This window comes from Fusarium proliferatum, assembly GCF_900067095.1.
Source record: "Fusarium proliferatum ET1 genome assembly, contig: FPRO_scaffold001, whole genome shotgun sequence".
Taxonomy (NCBI): domain Eukaryota; kingdom Fungi; phylum Ascomycota; class Sordariomycetes; order Hypocreales; family Nectriaceae; genus Fusarium; species Fusarium proliferatum.
Window position 1 is genome coordinate 4,381,296 of NW_022194790.1, and position 14,375 is coordinate 4,395,670.

At 50.2% G+C, this 14,375-nt stretch overlaps 5 protein-coding genes across 5 annotated transcripts; 3 read left to right on the forward strand and 2 right to left on the reverse strand.

Moving 5' to 3' along the window:
* Window positions 1-288: 288 nt before the first annotated feature.
* FPRO_00656 (uncharacterized protein) lies at window positions 289-1,133 on the forward strand (the record flags this gene model as incomplete). The annotated part of the gene is made up of 3 exons (XM_031224002.1): window positions 289-416; window positions 464-529; window positions 581-1,133. The coding sequence occupies 3 exons, from the start codon at window positions 289-291 to the stop codon at window positions 1,131-1,133; spliced, it is 747 nt and encodes a 248-aa protein (XP_031075815.1).
* Window positions 1,134-2,119: 986 nt separating this feature from the next.
* On the forward strand, window positions 2,120-5,485 carry FPRO_00655 (uncharacterized protein; the record flags this gene model as incomplete). The annotated part of the gene is made up of 3 exons (XM_031224015.1): window positions 2,120-2,500; window positions 2,555-4,723; window positions 4,772-5,485. 3 exons carry the CDS (start codon window positions 2,120-2,122, stop codon window positions 5,483-5,485), a joined length of 3,264 nt encoding a protein of 1,087 aa, XP_031075816.1.
* Window positions 5,486-6,175: 690 nt separating this feature from the next.
* Window positions 6,176-7,166, forward strand: FPRO_00654 (Ckb-2 casein kinase II subunit beta-2; the record flags this gene model as incomplete). Its single annotated transcript, XM_031224026.1, has 3 exons — window positions 6,176-6,232; window positions 6,402-6,647; window positions 6,702-7,166. 3 exons carry the CDS (start codon window positions 6,176-6,178, stop codon window positions 7,164-7,166), a joined length of 768 nt encoding a protein of 255 aa, XP_031075817.1.
* Window positions 7,167-7,889: 723 nt separating this feature from the next.
* FPRO_00653 (uncharacterized protein) lies at window positions 7,890-9,341 on the reverse strand (the record flags this gene model as incomplete). The annotated part of the gene is made up of 2 exons (XM_031224037.1): window positions 7,890-9,102; window positions 9,160-9,341. The coding sequence occupies 2 exons, from the start codon at window positions 9,339-9,341 to the stop codon at window positions 7,890-7,892; spliced, it is 1,395 nt and encodes a 464-aa protein (XP_031075818.1).
* A 2,624-nt stretch (window positions 9,342-11,965) lies between these two features.
* On the reverse strand, window positions 11,966-13,192 carry FPRO_00652 (putative mitochondrial ribosomal protein L2 of the large subunit; the record flags this gene model as incomplete). Its single annotated transcript, XM_031224048.1, has 3 exons — window positions 11,966-12,067; window positions 12,123-12,196; window positions 12,250-13,192. The coding sequence occupies 3 exons, from the start codon at window positions 13,190-13,192 to the stop codon at window positions 11,966-11,968; spliced, it is 1,119 nt and encodes a 372-aa protein (XP_031075819.1).
* Between the last annotated feature and the right edge of the window lie 1,183 nt (window positions 13,193-14,375).

Here is a 14,375-nt window from a genome sequence, read left to right on the forward strand (position 1 = left end):
CTTTCTTGAGGCGAACAGACGAACATGATTTGGCTGACTGCTGCATTAACCACTGGCATCCATTGTTTCGTACCGGTGGCGAGGATCCAACACTGGCTAGCTTCGGGCTTTGCGTTGGGCGTCCATGAATATAAGAACTTTGATACGGCCAGTCAAGCCAACGGTATTGTTCCTTGGACTGATTTCATTGTCTGTCTCGAGTAAACGTTATCACTCCAATTTCAAAAGAAGTTTTGGGCTGCTCCCTCCCTCTCCTTTCAGCCCAATCCACCCATTGCCATGGACAACATGCCTAACATAGCAGGGAGTTTCATATGGCGAATTGTACGCCATGTCGCAATCATCTTACCCGCGGGGACTCTCCTTGGTGCTGGCGTTGCCTTGGGGTTACCTCCGCACTCTCACTTGGATGCTGCGTAAGTCCGAATGCGCTCGCCAAAGCTTTTATGCTGATGATGTCTAGAATCTTCTCATTGCTAGTCGTGTCTGCTGTGGTTTCCTTTCTCTTGCACGGACCGGCCTTTCAGCAGTAGGCGCCTTGGACTGGGGATTGGAAGAGAAGCTGACAACTGCGTCACAGAGCCCGTCTCGGCACTATCGCTGGTCTCGTTGCACTTAGCTGCATCATTTCTCAGTCACACTGCTTCACGCAACCCCCGAAGTCAAGAATCGAGATCATGGTCGGGCTTCGAGATTATATCCTGAAAATGGCCGTAGTCACATCCGTGATAGCCATGAGATTGACGGCGATGCCCAGAAACAGACAAGAAACTGCAGGGATAACGTTAATTGAGGAGGGAGAGCACATCTCACCCAAGGGCATTGAGCGATACAAATCTCTGCGCAATCTAAGCACAAAGCTGTCCCGGGACTTGGCTTCTACCGCAAGCCACGCAGGTCTACTGTCCAACATAGGCTCATTGGATTTCAAATTTATGTCTGGACCCAAATCCCATGATTCGGACTGCTCATCTGGTAAAGACTCGGACATTACACTGTCATCTGATATGCAAGGCGAGCCGACCCGGAACATGGATATCATTGAATGGACCACTGCCATAGGCTCTGCCACACTCGAAGCCAAAGGAAGCCCCTTCTCAACGCGGACAGTGCTGCAGAAGGATACGGCGTAATGAGTTGAGGCAGGGGAAGTTCATGTCAGCGGAACTCTGCCTGTTTTGACATTGCGAAGAAAACCGGAATTATAATACTTCAAGGACCATGGATATTGCCTCTCCCAGGACAGGACCTAGCCTGGAACAAGGACCACGAGGGCCCTCGCAAATGAAGGACCATTGACTTTTGAGCGTTGTGTTTGCTGGGCCGATGTTTCACCACTTCAAAAGCGAGCGTCAATCTTTGTTTTCTTGATTCAACTTATTAAACCCCCTTCTGACCGTGGCTGGCTCAAGGATTTGTGCTTAGGTTAACCAAGGACTGCTTGGCAAAGGATCGCTCGCCCAGGCGCTGAATGTACCCATGGACCATGGCCGTAAACTTTTCTTAAGACGAGCCAGGTTTTCGGGACGACAGAGTCAGATACGATGCGTGTATTTTGTTCATTTGTGTCGTTGGCTCGATGAGTACTATAGATGTATATATATCCTTAGTAGATGATAGGACCTGTAGTAAGACAGTATGGGGAAAGGGAAGAAACGTTGCTATTTTTTTGCGGATTGGGCACCAGACGTTCGGTAATGAAGAGGATCTGACATTATTTTAATTATGCGCAGTGAGAGAAATGTTGTGATAGTGAACAGGTATACAAGTAGCAAGGCTTCATATCGTTCAGGGTGCCACCTTGACAGGAATGGTAGGACGGGAAGAGCAAGACACGAGCTTATATAAGCCAGAAACCACCAATCAAACTCCTTCATGACAACATCGTCAGGAGCTCATCCGCGACGACAGTGACAACCCACTATCATCTTCAATACGATCATACCTGAACAATATCACAAGTCAATGGCACGAGGGGCCATTCCTAGAGCCAGATAGCGCGCAGGGTCATGTTTGAGTCTCTGCTGCAGCAAACCCCTTCCAATCGAAGCGCTGGTCCCCCAAAAGCACCGCGCATCTGCAGCTGTTGGACCCTTAGCTGAGGAGCTAAGCTGCCGCCATGTATTGGCCCATTGGAACACCACGCATCCATGCTACCAGCAGCAGTCGAGCTCCGGCCTTTAAGCTTGTCGTTTCTCATGATGGTCTTACGAGTCCCTCCGATTCCAGTCTAACGCCATCGCCTGGTCCTTCAACTTCTCAACCTCAAGGCCATACCATTGATGACCTCGACACTCAACCACCACCGACCCCAATAACACCAGGAATCCGACCTGTCGAGCACGATGACTATACATCAAGTAGACCTCCGCAATCTTCTGAAAGTACCGAAACAGGAGGAATCCCTGTTAAAGACCCCATACTGGCGTTGCGAGTTTCACGTTCCGGCAATTTATTCGCTGTTATCACAACAACTTCCATTACAGTCTGGCAGACCAAAGTAAGACCTGCAAGACATTTTTGGCCCATTCGCCCTTCATGCTGACCGAAATAGCCTGCTGTTATTCTAGCTGTGGTTATTCGATCAGATTATTCCCTAGAAACGTACGGCAGAAATGTCGACCTGTTACTGAGACCTGACGCCGCTATCCTCGTTATACATACAGACCAGGGCTATCTCATCACTTACTCCTTGGCTACTGATTCCGACTCGCGCGTATACAAACCCCATTTTGCGAATTACAGCAATGTTCAGCGAAGGAGGCAGAGCCTTATCGGAAGCCTCACCGGCCTGCCACCAGAGCAAATATTATGGGGCGCTGGCGAAGGCCCAGGGGTTCGCGACCTCAGTGTTCGTTTTAGAATGGTGATTAAGGTCGATGCCGGAATTGAGAGCGCACTCGCTCTTGACGACGAGCTGATAGTTGCAACAAGGAAGCCTGCGGCTGTGCAATGTATCCGCTGGACACCGGACAGTACGGGCTCACAGACGAGAACCGAGATAATTAGTCGAATGGGATGGGTTGAGAAGAAGGCAACCATCGTTGAGATGACACATGATCGTCCAATGAATCTCATGACATGGATCACGAGCAGCGGACGAGCGTATGCGGTTCAGCGCTACAATCATCGAGCAGAGAGCAGCCAGGTCGATGACGGGGATGCTAAGCGACTTTTCAAAGGCCACTGTTTCCATGTTCCCCAAGGCGAATACGATCGCGCCACTGCGGCGGTTATAAATGCAAGGTTTTCTCTCATCGCCGTTGGTTGCTGCGATGGGACAGTACAGGTATACTCCGTCCGTGACTATGCAGGCAACATCCCTCATTCACATACTCATCAAGTCCCTGTATCAACGGCATCTTCGGGAGCATTCACTAGTCTGAGTTACTCACCCGATGGTTACTGCCTTTTTGCGGGTTTTCAGAAAGGCTGGTCTACCTGGAGTATGTTTGGCAAGATTGGAAGTCATAGTTTTGGATCTGAAGAGACAACCTCCCGCGCCAATGGCGAAGAATGGTTATCTGGAATTTCCGGGGCTACTTGGGTAGGGGGTGGCTCCGAGATCCTGATGACAGGACGCAAGCATGAAGCTATATGGTCCCTGGAGATGGCCAAGAATGCCGTTACTGGGTGTTACAACGAGGCAAATGTCTTCCGGACTGTGCTGCAGACTCCTTCCAGTGTGATGATCTACCGAGGTTATGATGTTCCAGATCTTACCAGCATTTCGGCAGAGCCATTCCTATGGCATACGGCGAAGGTCCCACCCACATACCTCTTGAACCAATGGCCGATACGGCAGACTGTCATCTCTCCCGATGGTCGCTATGTAGCTGTGGCCGGCCGACGAGGACTTGCCCATTACAGCGTGAATAGCGGCCGCTGGAAGACTTTCGCCAACGAGGCTATGGAGAATGAGTTCCAGGTCAGAGGCGGCATGTGCTGGCATCAACACATTCTTGTTGCTGCAGTAGAAGCCAACAGAAGATTCGAGCTACGACTGTTTTCGCGCGAGACAGCACTCGATTCGGCCCAGATACTACATACTCAGACAATCCCAGCCCCTGTGGTCCTTGTGACCACTTCTGGCGAGGACTCGCTCCTTGTCTACACTTACGAAAACTTGCTGTACCATTTTATCTTTACCCCACATGGCGGCTCTATACGACTCATACAAGTAGGCCAGATTGCGTTTCACGGCATTGTCAGATCTCCAGCTCGAGTGAGGGGACTGAGCTGGATATTGCCCGACACGCAGTTAACAGATGGCGACCCATCTCAGGATGTTGCCGTTGCCTCAGTAATCTTTCTTGTCGACGGAAAGCTTGTACTACTCCGGCCATCCTTAAACGACGAGGGCCAGCTGAAATACGACATGCGTGTCATCGCACAAAATGTGGAGTACCACGCCAGTGTCCGGGATCAGCCATTGCGAAACGTGAACCGGCAGCTCGAAGACAACCCCTTACGGAACGGACCGCCAGCACTCAAAGACTCTCTCTGGGTATTTGACGGAATGGAGCTCAAGGCCTGGCCAGACATCAGTCAAGTTCTAGATGCGGCTGGAGACAATGGCAAGGAACCGCCGTCTCCAGTCTCTATTCCCGTTGACTTCTACCCCCTATCAGTCCTTTTGGAAAAGGGCATCGTATTGGGGGTCGAATCGGACCTTGTCCAGCGTCGCGATGTAAACTTCTCGTATTTTCATTTCGCTATCAGGGTATGTTTCCAAGCGTCGTGTTGTAAGATGCCAGCTGACAATGACCAGACACATCTCATACTTCCAGACTTACTGCGGTTCTATCTAAGGCAAAGCAGATCAATTGAAGCCTCGAACCTGGCCCACCAGTACAAAGAGCTCGAGTATTTTGCGCATGGGCTCGAGATATTGTTACATCGTGTGTTAGATGAGGAAGTTGACACATCTCCGAAGCCTGTTGATGCCGTGCTACCTCGCGTTCTATCCCTGTTGTCCTCATTCAAGGAGTATCTTGATATTGTGCTGCAGTGCACACGCAAGACCGAAGTTCGGCAGTGGAAGACATTGTTTGCATACCTTCCGCAGGCACAAGAACTCTTTGAAGAGTCTTTACAAAGAGGTTCATTGAAGACAGCAGGTGGCTACTTAATTATATTACACACGTTGGACGAACTGGGGTCCTCGACCGAACAGTCGGTGCGACTTCTATCTCGCGCCATGAGGGAAGGCGATTGGGAATTATGTAAAGAACTTGCGCGGTTCTTGGCAGCTATGGATGAGACTGGTGAAACGTTGCAAGAAGCCATGAGGATGGTGGAGGTGTCACTTAAGCAAGAGTCGGGACAGGACAGTATCGGAAGTCGACTCCAGATTCCGTCTTCACGCGCAACAAATGGAGGAGGGAGTGGTTTGAACAGCGGCGATGAGGAGGGGACCTCGGAATCAGATAGACGGTCTGGCAGCGATGGAGGTAGTGTCGCCTCGACGATCAGTGCCGTATAGAGAGTTCAAAAGGGCCTGGATCGACTGTTCATGTTGGGATTGTCTTTTGATAGCCACTGGAGTTTAAGGTTGGGAATGGTGGGCATACGGTCATAGGAGTACCATTGCTTTATTATCTTGGAAGAGTTCATAATCATTACGGCTAATTGACTGAAGTGAGTGATGCTGTAGTCGAACTATTTTGTTCATGATGCGTGCCAATGTCATTTTAATTGCCAAGTGACTAATGATTTAAAACCAACTGGGCTTATTTCGACGCATCATCAAGTCGTGATGTTTCTATGGTGTCTATTAGATGAGGCTCAAATTCGGGACATGTACCCCGCCAGGTCACGTTACCCTATCGTCTGGTTGCCCATCCCCGTTCCAGCTCGACCGTAGACGGGGACGCAACACAGAGACAGGATGCAGAGACGGCTTTTGCAACCCCACCATCGAGAGGCCCGAACCAGAGCAAACCAGATCAAAGCATAGACTACCAACGACCAGGCCAGGGATTAACGAAACACGATATTTACGATACCATAACGATAAGATCTCGACCATAATAAATCCTCCAACGCACCCTGATATTCACACTGCGCACCTGTCAACAGCCAAGCCAGCGACTTCACAAAGCAGGGGCATGGTCGCTCGTTGTTGAGCTACCTTGGTCAATAGCTTCTCTATATTTCTTTTGCGCCCAGCATGATGGATGACTACGTGAGCGAGTCGGATAGCGACTATACAAGTTATTGGAGAGACTGGGTGAGTGCCCCCGGCAATTGTCGAAACATGCAGGCAACGCGCTCTTGTTATCGCTGGCGGCCATCGCCATGTTGTTGTTGAACGGATAGCGGCCAAACAGAGGCGTGGGGCCACGGGGTTATCTGGATATCATCTTGGAGTTTCATAGGCTAATCACGGATCTTTGCAGTTCATCTCATCGAGGGGTAACGAGTACTTTTGCGAAATCGACGAGGACTACCTTACGGATAGGTTCAACTTGACAGGCCTTAACACTGAAGTCCAGTACTATCAGTATGCGCTGGATCTCGTCACTGATGTCTTCGATCTCGAGTGCGACGATGAGATGCGCGAGGCCATCGAGAAGTCTGCGAGGCACCTTTATGGTCTTGTGCACGCCCGTTACATCGTTACAACAAGAGGCCTAACAAAAATGGTGCGTGCATCTTGGCTAGATATCAGGTACCACTCTGCTGACATACAAGAAAAGCTTGACAAGTATAAGAAGGCTGAGTTTGGGAAATGCCCTCGTGTCATGTGCCACTCTCACCCCCTTCTCCCAATGGGTCTCTCTGATGTGCCCAACATGAAACCCGTTAAGCTCTACTGCGCTCGCTGCGAGGATATCTACAACCCCAAGTCCTCACGGCACGCTGCTATCGACGGCGCCTACTTCGGCACATCTTTCCACAACATCCTTTTCCAGGTGTATCCCGCCCTCATCCCAACCAAGAGCGTGGAACGCTACGTCCCTCGCGTGTACGGATTCAAAGTGCATGCTTCGGCTGCTTTGATTCGCTGGCAGAGCGCCAAGCGCGACGAAATGCGTCGGCGGCTTCGCAAGCTTGAGATCGACACTGGCTTCCGTGACGAAATGGAGGACGAAGAAGACGACGACGAGGAGCTTGAATTCGAAGGTATAGATGGTCGTATGGCTGTTGTAGAAGGCCTTTAGGGGGCTCTTGTCTCATTCCCTGAGGAGAGCGCTAGGATAGGTACTGGTAATAGAATCACAGTCATACCGACTGGCACCGAAGACGATTCACACAAATTCGCTCAAATGGACATGAACGAAGCTCCCCTGAAAACATTTATCGTGTTCTAGCACTTATTTGGGGTTGTTGAGTGGACACGAATCTGCTTCTGCAAAGGCATTTGCCGTCTCTCGGAGGCAACAAGAGCAGTTCTATTGTTTCTAAAGCTGTTGGTCGGGTTCTGGATTGGCGTTTGGCGGCAAGTCATATGGACTGGGTTGGGCTGGTATAAACAACGAGTGTGAAAGGTTTTATTATTGTTCTTGAATTATAGCTGTTCAACAAGAAGCGTCTTCTTTCCCCTTGTTAACGCATTTGGTCGTGAATCTTACTGATCGCCCGCTGGTCATAAACCCTTGCTCTGAAATGGCAAGCAATTATCTTGATGTCTCACTGATAGTCACGTTGGCTGAGCTTGGTATCAATCGATAGTTTCGTTGTTCGTGTCATGTCGTGTCAAAAAATCAAGTGGTCTATCTGCCCGCAAGCTGTTCGCTTTCCATTCATTACAAAGAAGAATCCAATCCTGACCAATATTCATAGGTGACTATACCATCCATCTGAATTACATACATATACACATGCCATCACCGCATGTCTTGCTGTGAATCAAAACCTTACTTGAATTGCGACGTTCCGCCGCTCTAGACACGATTCTCAGCATGATGGGCGTCACCGTACCGATTTTCAGTGAACCGCTCATCAGGGAACCTGTTTTCTAATCGATCAGAATCATCCATCCTCTGTAGCTCCACGTCTTGGAAGTTTTGGCTGGGCCTAGGCTCTTGGTCTGTATTCTGGCGAACATTCCGTTGAGCGAGGGCAGATGTCATAGGTGGGTATGATGTATCTCCAGAATGGCCCACGTCGCGACGAGAAGAATATACGCCGAGCTCCTCGTCTGTACCAGCATAGCCTTGTCGTCCAACACCTGCCCAGAACGCACGTTCATCACTTCGGGGACCCCATGCCCAGCCTGCGCCAGCACGAATGGGCAAGTGATAATATCGAAACGCAAAAATTGCGGCAACCAGGCCCATCAAGTATCCGAAGAGAATATCAAAACCGTGGTGGCGGCGGTCGTGCCAGCGCGAACCAGCAATGAAGATTGAGACACCAAAGGGGAGAAGGCCAAGAGCAAGGAGGTAAATCGGGGGCGCAGCAGCTTGGCGACGTAGAGATTGGACCTTGGCATTGTCTTGTCCTGCGCGTTCCTTTGTGGGAACAGAAGAAAATGATCCATCTGGGCCGCGGGCACGCGAGGGCTCGTAGGGATCGACGACAGAGCCGGTGTGGATTCGAGAAGGGAACGCCGCATGGCTGGCTGCTCCTGCTATGGCAGCAGCGGAGGGCATCACGAAGGGAATAGTGACTGCGAACTTGCTGGCCATGAAGAGCGAGGCGTAGATGAGGCCACCGGCGGCAGACGACGAGTGGCCGCTAGGGTATGAGCGGAAACCGTCGTCAATCTTGTACTTGTCCGTTTGTTGGCAGATATCGGCCGAGACAAGCTGTCCCGTCATGCTCTGCCACTTGAAACCACCAACGACATACTTGTCGATGTTTTTCCAATCGGGATCGCAGCGGGCAAGGAGATCCGGTCGAGGCTTGCCGAACAAATTCTTCATAGAGCTCGTGAAGAACCATGACAGTGTGAGAGATAGTACGAGGCCGAGGACACCAACATGAAGCTCCCAGAGCTTGCGCTGCCAGATAAGAGTCTTTGGGGTACCCTTAGGTACGGTCGGGCCAGGAACGAATATTAGGGAAACGACGGCGACAATGACGAAAGGAACGCCAATGGCGAGGATGAACAAGAGGTAAGCGGGGACGAGTTCATGTTCGGCAAATGGATATCTTTGAACGACGTTAGCATATTAGACAATTATCGAGAAATGAAAACATCCTACGTACGAGATATTAGGGTCAACAAGTGAGAATGGTCGTTTTGCAGGCGCAACTCTATCGAGCCAACCTCCGATACCAACAAAGACAAAGCAGATAATCCAGTCGAAGAGGTAGGACAAGATCAGTCGGATGGGAAAGCGACGGCCTCGCAAACCACCAGATAATGTTCCTAAACCTGAGTCGCCCATCTTGTAATAGGAATGCATGTTCTACCAGGAGAGGGGAGAAGAAGATCGAGGGCCGAATCGGGGGGGGAGGGAAGGTTATTTGAGGTTTGGGGCTTGTCGTCACACACTCAATTGAGCCCCCGTTTCCCGTTTCTGCGTGCACTTGAGAGCCAGACAGTTTACGCCTCCGTCTGCGTTGGGGTCTGGGGAGGGCGTGTGGGCTTGTAGAGAGAGGTGTGTGTATGAGAGAGAACGAAAAGAATGGCCAAGCGGCTAGTCCAAAGGAGGTGGGCTTAGGAGGAGCAGCAGCGGTTTTGGCATGCGACAATAAGTCTGGGGTTCCTCAATGACTTGGGCAAGAAATGAAGGGATAATGGTTATGGTTATGGGTGTGAAGCACCGGGGGATATTTCCAGTCGTCAAAGCAATCTCACTCGCCAGTCGCTTTTGTATCTTCGTTAATCGTTAATCTTGTGCTTAATATCGATGTCAGATGGAATTCTTCTGTTTGTTTGTGGCAGCGTTGGACTGATCTGCGGACGATTTTACCAGAAAATGGTCCTTTGGAAACTGATGTAAGAAATGGATGGGGCTGACGGCTTCGGTAATTGGAGGTTACGTGTACTGCGGCACTCCTAGCCTTGGGCCCTACTAACGTACCAGCTGGAGTCTGGGCGGGGGCCAAGGATCTTCTTTGGGGATCATGTACCGCCCAGAGGCAAGTGTTGCAAGGCTTATTTTCTACAGAGCCTTCCGATACTAGCTTAAATCATGAAAGACCTTCACTTTGAGACTTTTTCGATGGTGTTTGAGCATGCGCGCGCCTGTTTTTTCTAAAGTACAGCTGCCGCTAGAACGAGGCTATGACGAACCCCCTGTAGCACCAGTGGCGCCTGGGAGCCTCATTGGGGAAATGCTCGCGTGGTCCCGCTTATGATCCATTCTCTCCGGGGGTCTGTACGCGCATCGATGGCTATTTTCCAACTGACATCGGCGCACGAGGAGCCCGAGGATGGGATACATAAGTTTTGTTTAATTTTAGTTCGCAGTGTTTCGGCACCTGTCTGTATCCTTGTCAGATCTGGCATTCAGTGAACGCCGAATACCATCATGTGGTTCAAGTGGAATCTTCAAGCCGGCCTTTGTCTCCCTTCATTCAGGTAGATTGATGATATGGATTCTCGAGTGAGAACAGAGCAAGGAATCAGGCACTTCGGCAGGTGCTAACAGCTTCCACTGTGCTCGGTGTCTCATTTAGTTAACCATGCCTTCGTTATGGTTACGGCACTCCAGTAGACTAGTACCTAATACCATCGGACAATCGTCACCCCCTTAGCTCCATCGGGCATTTTGGAATGCACGTATGTACTTGGGTACTCCGTACGTGCTAGCCAATCCCTAGCACACAAAATATCCTAGTCAATCATCCCGTCCTTCTCTTTTTGCGGTCTTGTTTCCCTGAGAGTCATAACTCCATGACCTGGCTAGCCTGGATTCCCAGGCCTTGCCATGATCTGCGTTTTTCTCTTCCCGAACCTTCCTATCCAATCAAGTTTCGCGAATGAGAAATAACCTTAATTCTGTTACCCGGCCTGCGACGTCAACGATATTTGTACCAGTTTTATTAGTGAAGCGAACACAAAAAGGTCGATTAACAATTGTTGACTCTACAAGCTGCTGCTCAATTTCAAGCCTCCTTTCGGCTTGGTAAGTACCTTAGTAGGTACCCAGTTCAATATAATTTAGTACTGCTGAACCTGTCAACAAGCCTTAGCTCTTGGCAGCAAAAGACTCGGATTACGATTCGTGGCTTTGTGAGGCTGTGCAAAGTACCTGGGTACCTAGGTAGCCGTCTGCCCAGGCTTGCACGGACAGCTCCGTCCAAAAAATGGCATTGTAATCACTTCTCCGCATAGGCATAAGACGAACTCATTGGCTCTTCCGTAAACAAAACGGCTATTCGGAATCTTGTGTATACAAGCTGAAGACTACTAGGTAAATACCTAGAGCAGATGATATACACTATACAGTATCACGGAACCAAGCAATTGCGTTCGGCTCAGTACATACTAGCTATCTCCACTCACTCAGCCTGAACCCTTTTTTTTTTCGGTTGTAGCCAAAGGACCCTTGCGCCTTGAAAGTTGAGACTGCTGTGAGTCGGTGAAACACTATACCCTTGTTGAAACTTGAATGGCCTTTTGTCTGGTCAGAGATTACAATAACACACTCATTGTTCGATAGGTCCGGCTATATCGGCTGCTTTGAATAGGATCCGATCGTTTACCAGGATAGGATGTTTGACGGTCCATCACCAGGTTCTTGCATCAACCTGTCACCTATGCTTCACCACCGCCAGCGTTTACGGTCCGGTCCTAGGGATATCTATGATACAGGGCTGTGCTGGACTAAGCATGAAACCAGCTTGTAACAGTTCCACGTGCAATGTCAAATTGCCAAACATCCAATGATGGATTATATATGTTCCTACGTGGTTCTTTGATTAAGACGCCAATTGGGCCCTTATCTATAATGTCACATATGATACAATGCAGCGTCATAATATACAATGCACTGACTACCGACTTCTTTCTCAGCCTGGCATGTGCTTTTCATCCAACGCATCGACTCATCACTCCTTTCCCTTAATTGGCCTTGTCTCGGCGCTTTCCGTTGTTTCGAGGTCGAGGTACCACAACCCACTTGTTCCTGTTGTGCTTGCGTCGGGTCTTGTAACCACTCTTGGTCTGAAAATGGTGTTAGCATTGCTTCATATGCTTCGAGGCTCTTAGGTAGTCTTACAGGAACACCCCAAGGAGAGACAGGGTGACGATTACCCTTCGATTTACCTCTACCACCACCGTGAGGATGGTCGACTATGTAAACCATGTCAGCAGCAGTCCGGCTAAGATGCACCTATGTTCCTCACCTTTGTTCATGGCAACACCACGGACTGTAGGTCGAATGTTGAGCCACCGGCTTCGTCCAGCCTTGCCCAGCTGGCGGTAGTGGTGGTGAATGTTGCTAGCCACGCCAATGGTCGCACAAGCGTCCTTGCTAACTCGTCGAACTTCACCGCTCTGAAGTCTAACCTCAACGTACTTGCCAGTCATGACCCTGGTACCGTCGTCTTTCGTCTCCTCGTTCTTGTTGACAACCACAGCTGAGGTGCCAGCACTACGACAAAACACGGCGCCACGTCTAGCTGCAGATCCCACAGCAAAGACTGTGGTACCGACAGGAATCATGTGCATAGGTAGACAATTACCACGGAAGGCAGTCTTCGCAGCTAGAATACCCGGATCAATAATACCACCCATGCTGTCAAGTAGATCTTGAGGAATACCGGCACGGTAGCTGTGCACAATATCCCCAGACCTCAACCCGTCAGCGGCAAGAATGTAAGTGTGACGTCCGGTAGCCTTCTCAGTGACGAGAGCAATGTGCGCACTCCGTCCTGGGTCGTATTCAATGCGTTCCACCAGGTGAGGTCCTGGTCGGTTGCGGATGAAGTCAACCGTTCTTATTCTTCTCTTCGCACCGCCACCTCGGTGTCGCACGGTGATCCTACCAGACACATTTCGGCCACCCTTTGCTTGGCCCTTCTTAGGGAATGTTAAGGGAAGGAAAGGTCGTCCTTTCCAGAGATGATCGTTGATAGGTCGCTTGAGATGTCTCACGCCAGGCGTTCGGGGTTTATAGACTCGCAAGATAGCAGATTGACTCTCGGGATTCTCAGCGAGTTCTTTCGGGCTGGCGGTGGTCTCGTTAGAACGTCTGATAGTTGCATATGTTCGTGGGAGCGATCGGCTCAGAGCCATGCGCAAAGCGCTCTGCCGCGCAGCAGCAAATTGGAGGCCGGACTGAAGCATTGTCGGTCTCGGGTGTTTCAAGTGTTGGAATTTTAGCAGTTGGTCTTCATCGGAGTCGGTTTGTGTGGTTGTATGGTTTGATATGAACTCAGAGGGGAAGACAACGACTTTCCTCAGCGAGTCGCTAGAGGGCAGACCAGACGTGCTATCAATATTAAATGCTTCCTAGCAGCTCAAATAATCTCTAGCTAGTAGCAAGAGACGAATTGGCGAATCCAGGACCGTCAGAAACGAAGCCGACTATCGCCATACTGGTGTCGTTCGAGATGTTCAAATTTCATCGGATAATGAACAACTTTGTGCCGGAGGGACAATCTGAGCCACAGAAATCGCACCGCCACATGTAACCGCCACAAACGCCCTCACGTAGGTAGCTTCCACATGGCTCGTGCTCCGTGAACAACCTCAACCCGCGACGAGGTTGGGCCAATGAGGTTGAACTCGAAGGCGGTTGGCCGGCGGTTGCTAGGGCGGCAGTCCCATAAAAACACAGTCTTGAGCCGGAAGTAGTACGTAGCTTTTCCAAGGTTCCAGGTTGACAGCAGCTTTCGCGACTTGACCTGGATGCAGGCGCGTTTTGTACTGATCTCATCCATCCCGCCCCTCCATACTAAATGTTAAGACCCGTCCACCGTCGTCCGTTTACCTTGACCTGGCTCTCTCTCTTCTCTTGATATTCAACTTCGTAAATGGGCCTCTCGTCTCTACCATCTCTTTTACCTTCATCCTTGTTCGACCATCGGGATATTGCCATTTGTTCAGGGTTTTGGTTCATCCTACCATTGTCATTATCCTCCGCCGTCTGATATCGAGCATCTCTGCTGAACTGTCCAGCCCTACTCGACATTTTTCGCACCCACTGCCTGCACCTCACGCCGCAGTATTCAATTCTTCGCGTGTTTTCCATACGTCCTGGGAAAATAGCCAAGCTATCGCATCACCCCTGCTCCTAACGAGCTCCAATCCTTTTCTTTCGAGTGGGACATCACGCTTGGGAGCCTGACGTACCTAGAGCAACGGAGAGCAACGCGACTTGGCTAGCCGCGTACGGGTACGTACCCACTTTGGTGGATCTCCACAACTCATCTTCCTTACCCGCTCGTCAAAACACTTCTATCGTCCTCACAACCACAACCGTTCTTGAACATAAACATCGTCTCCGCCCAACCTTGCCCATTGCTCC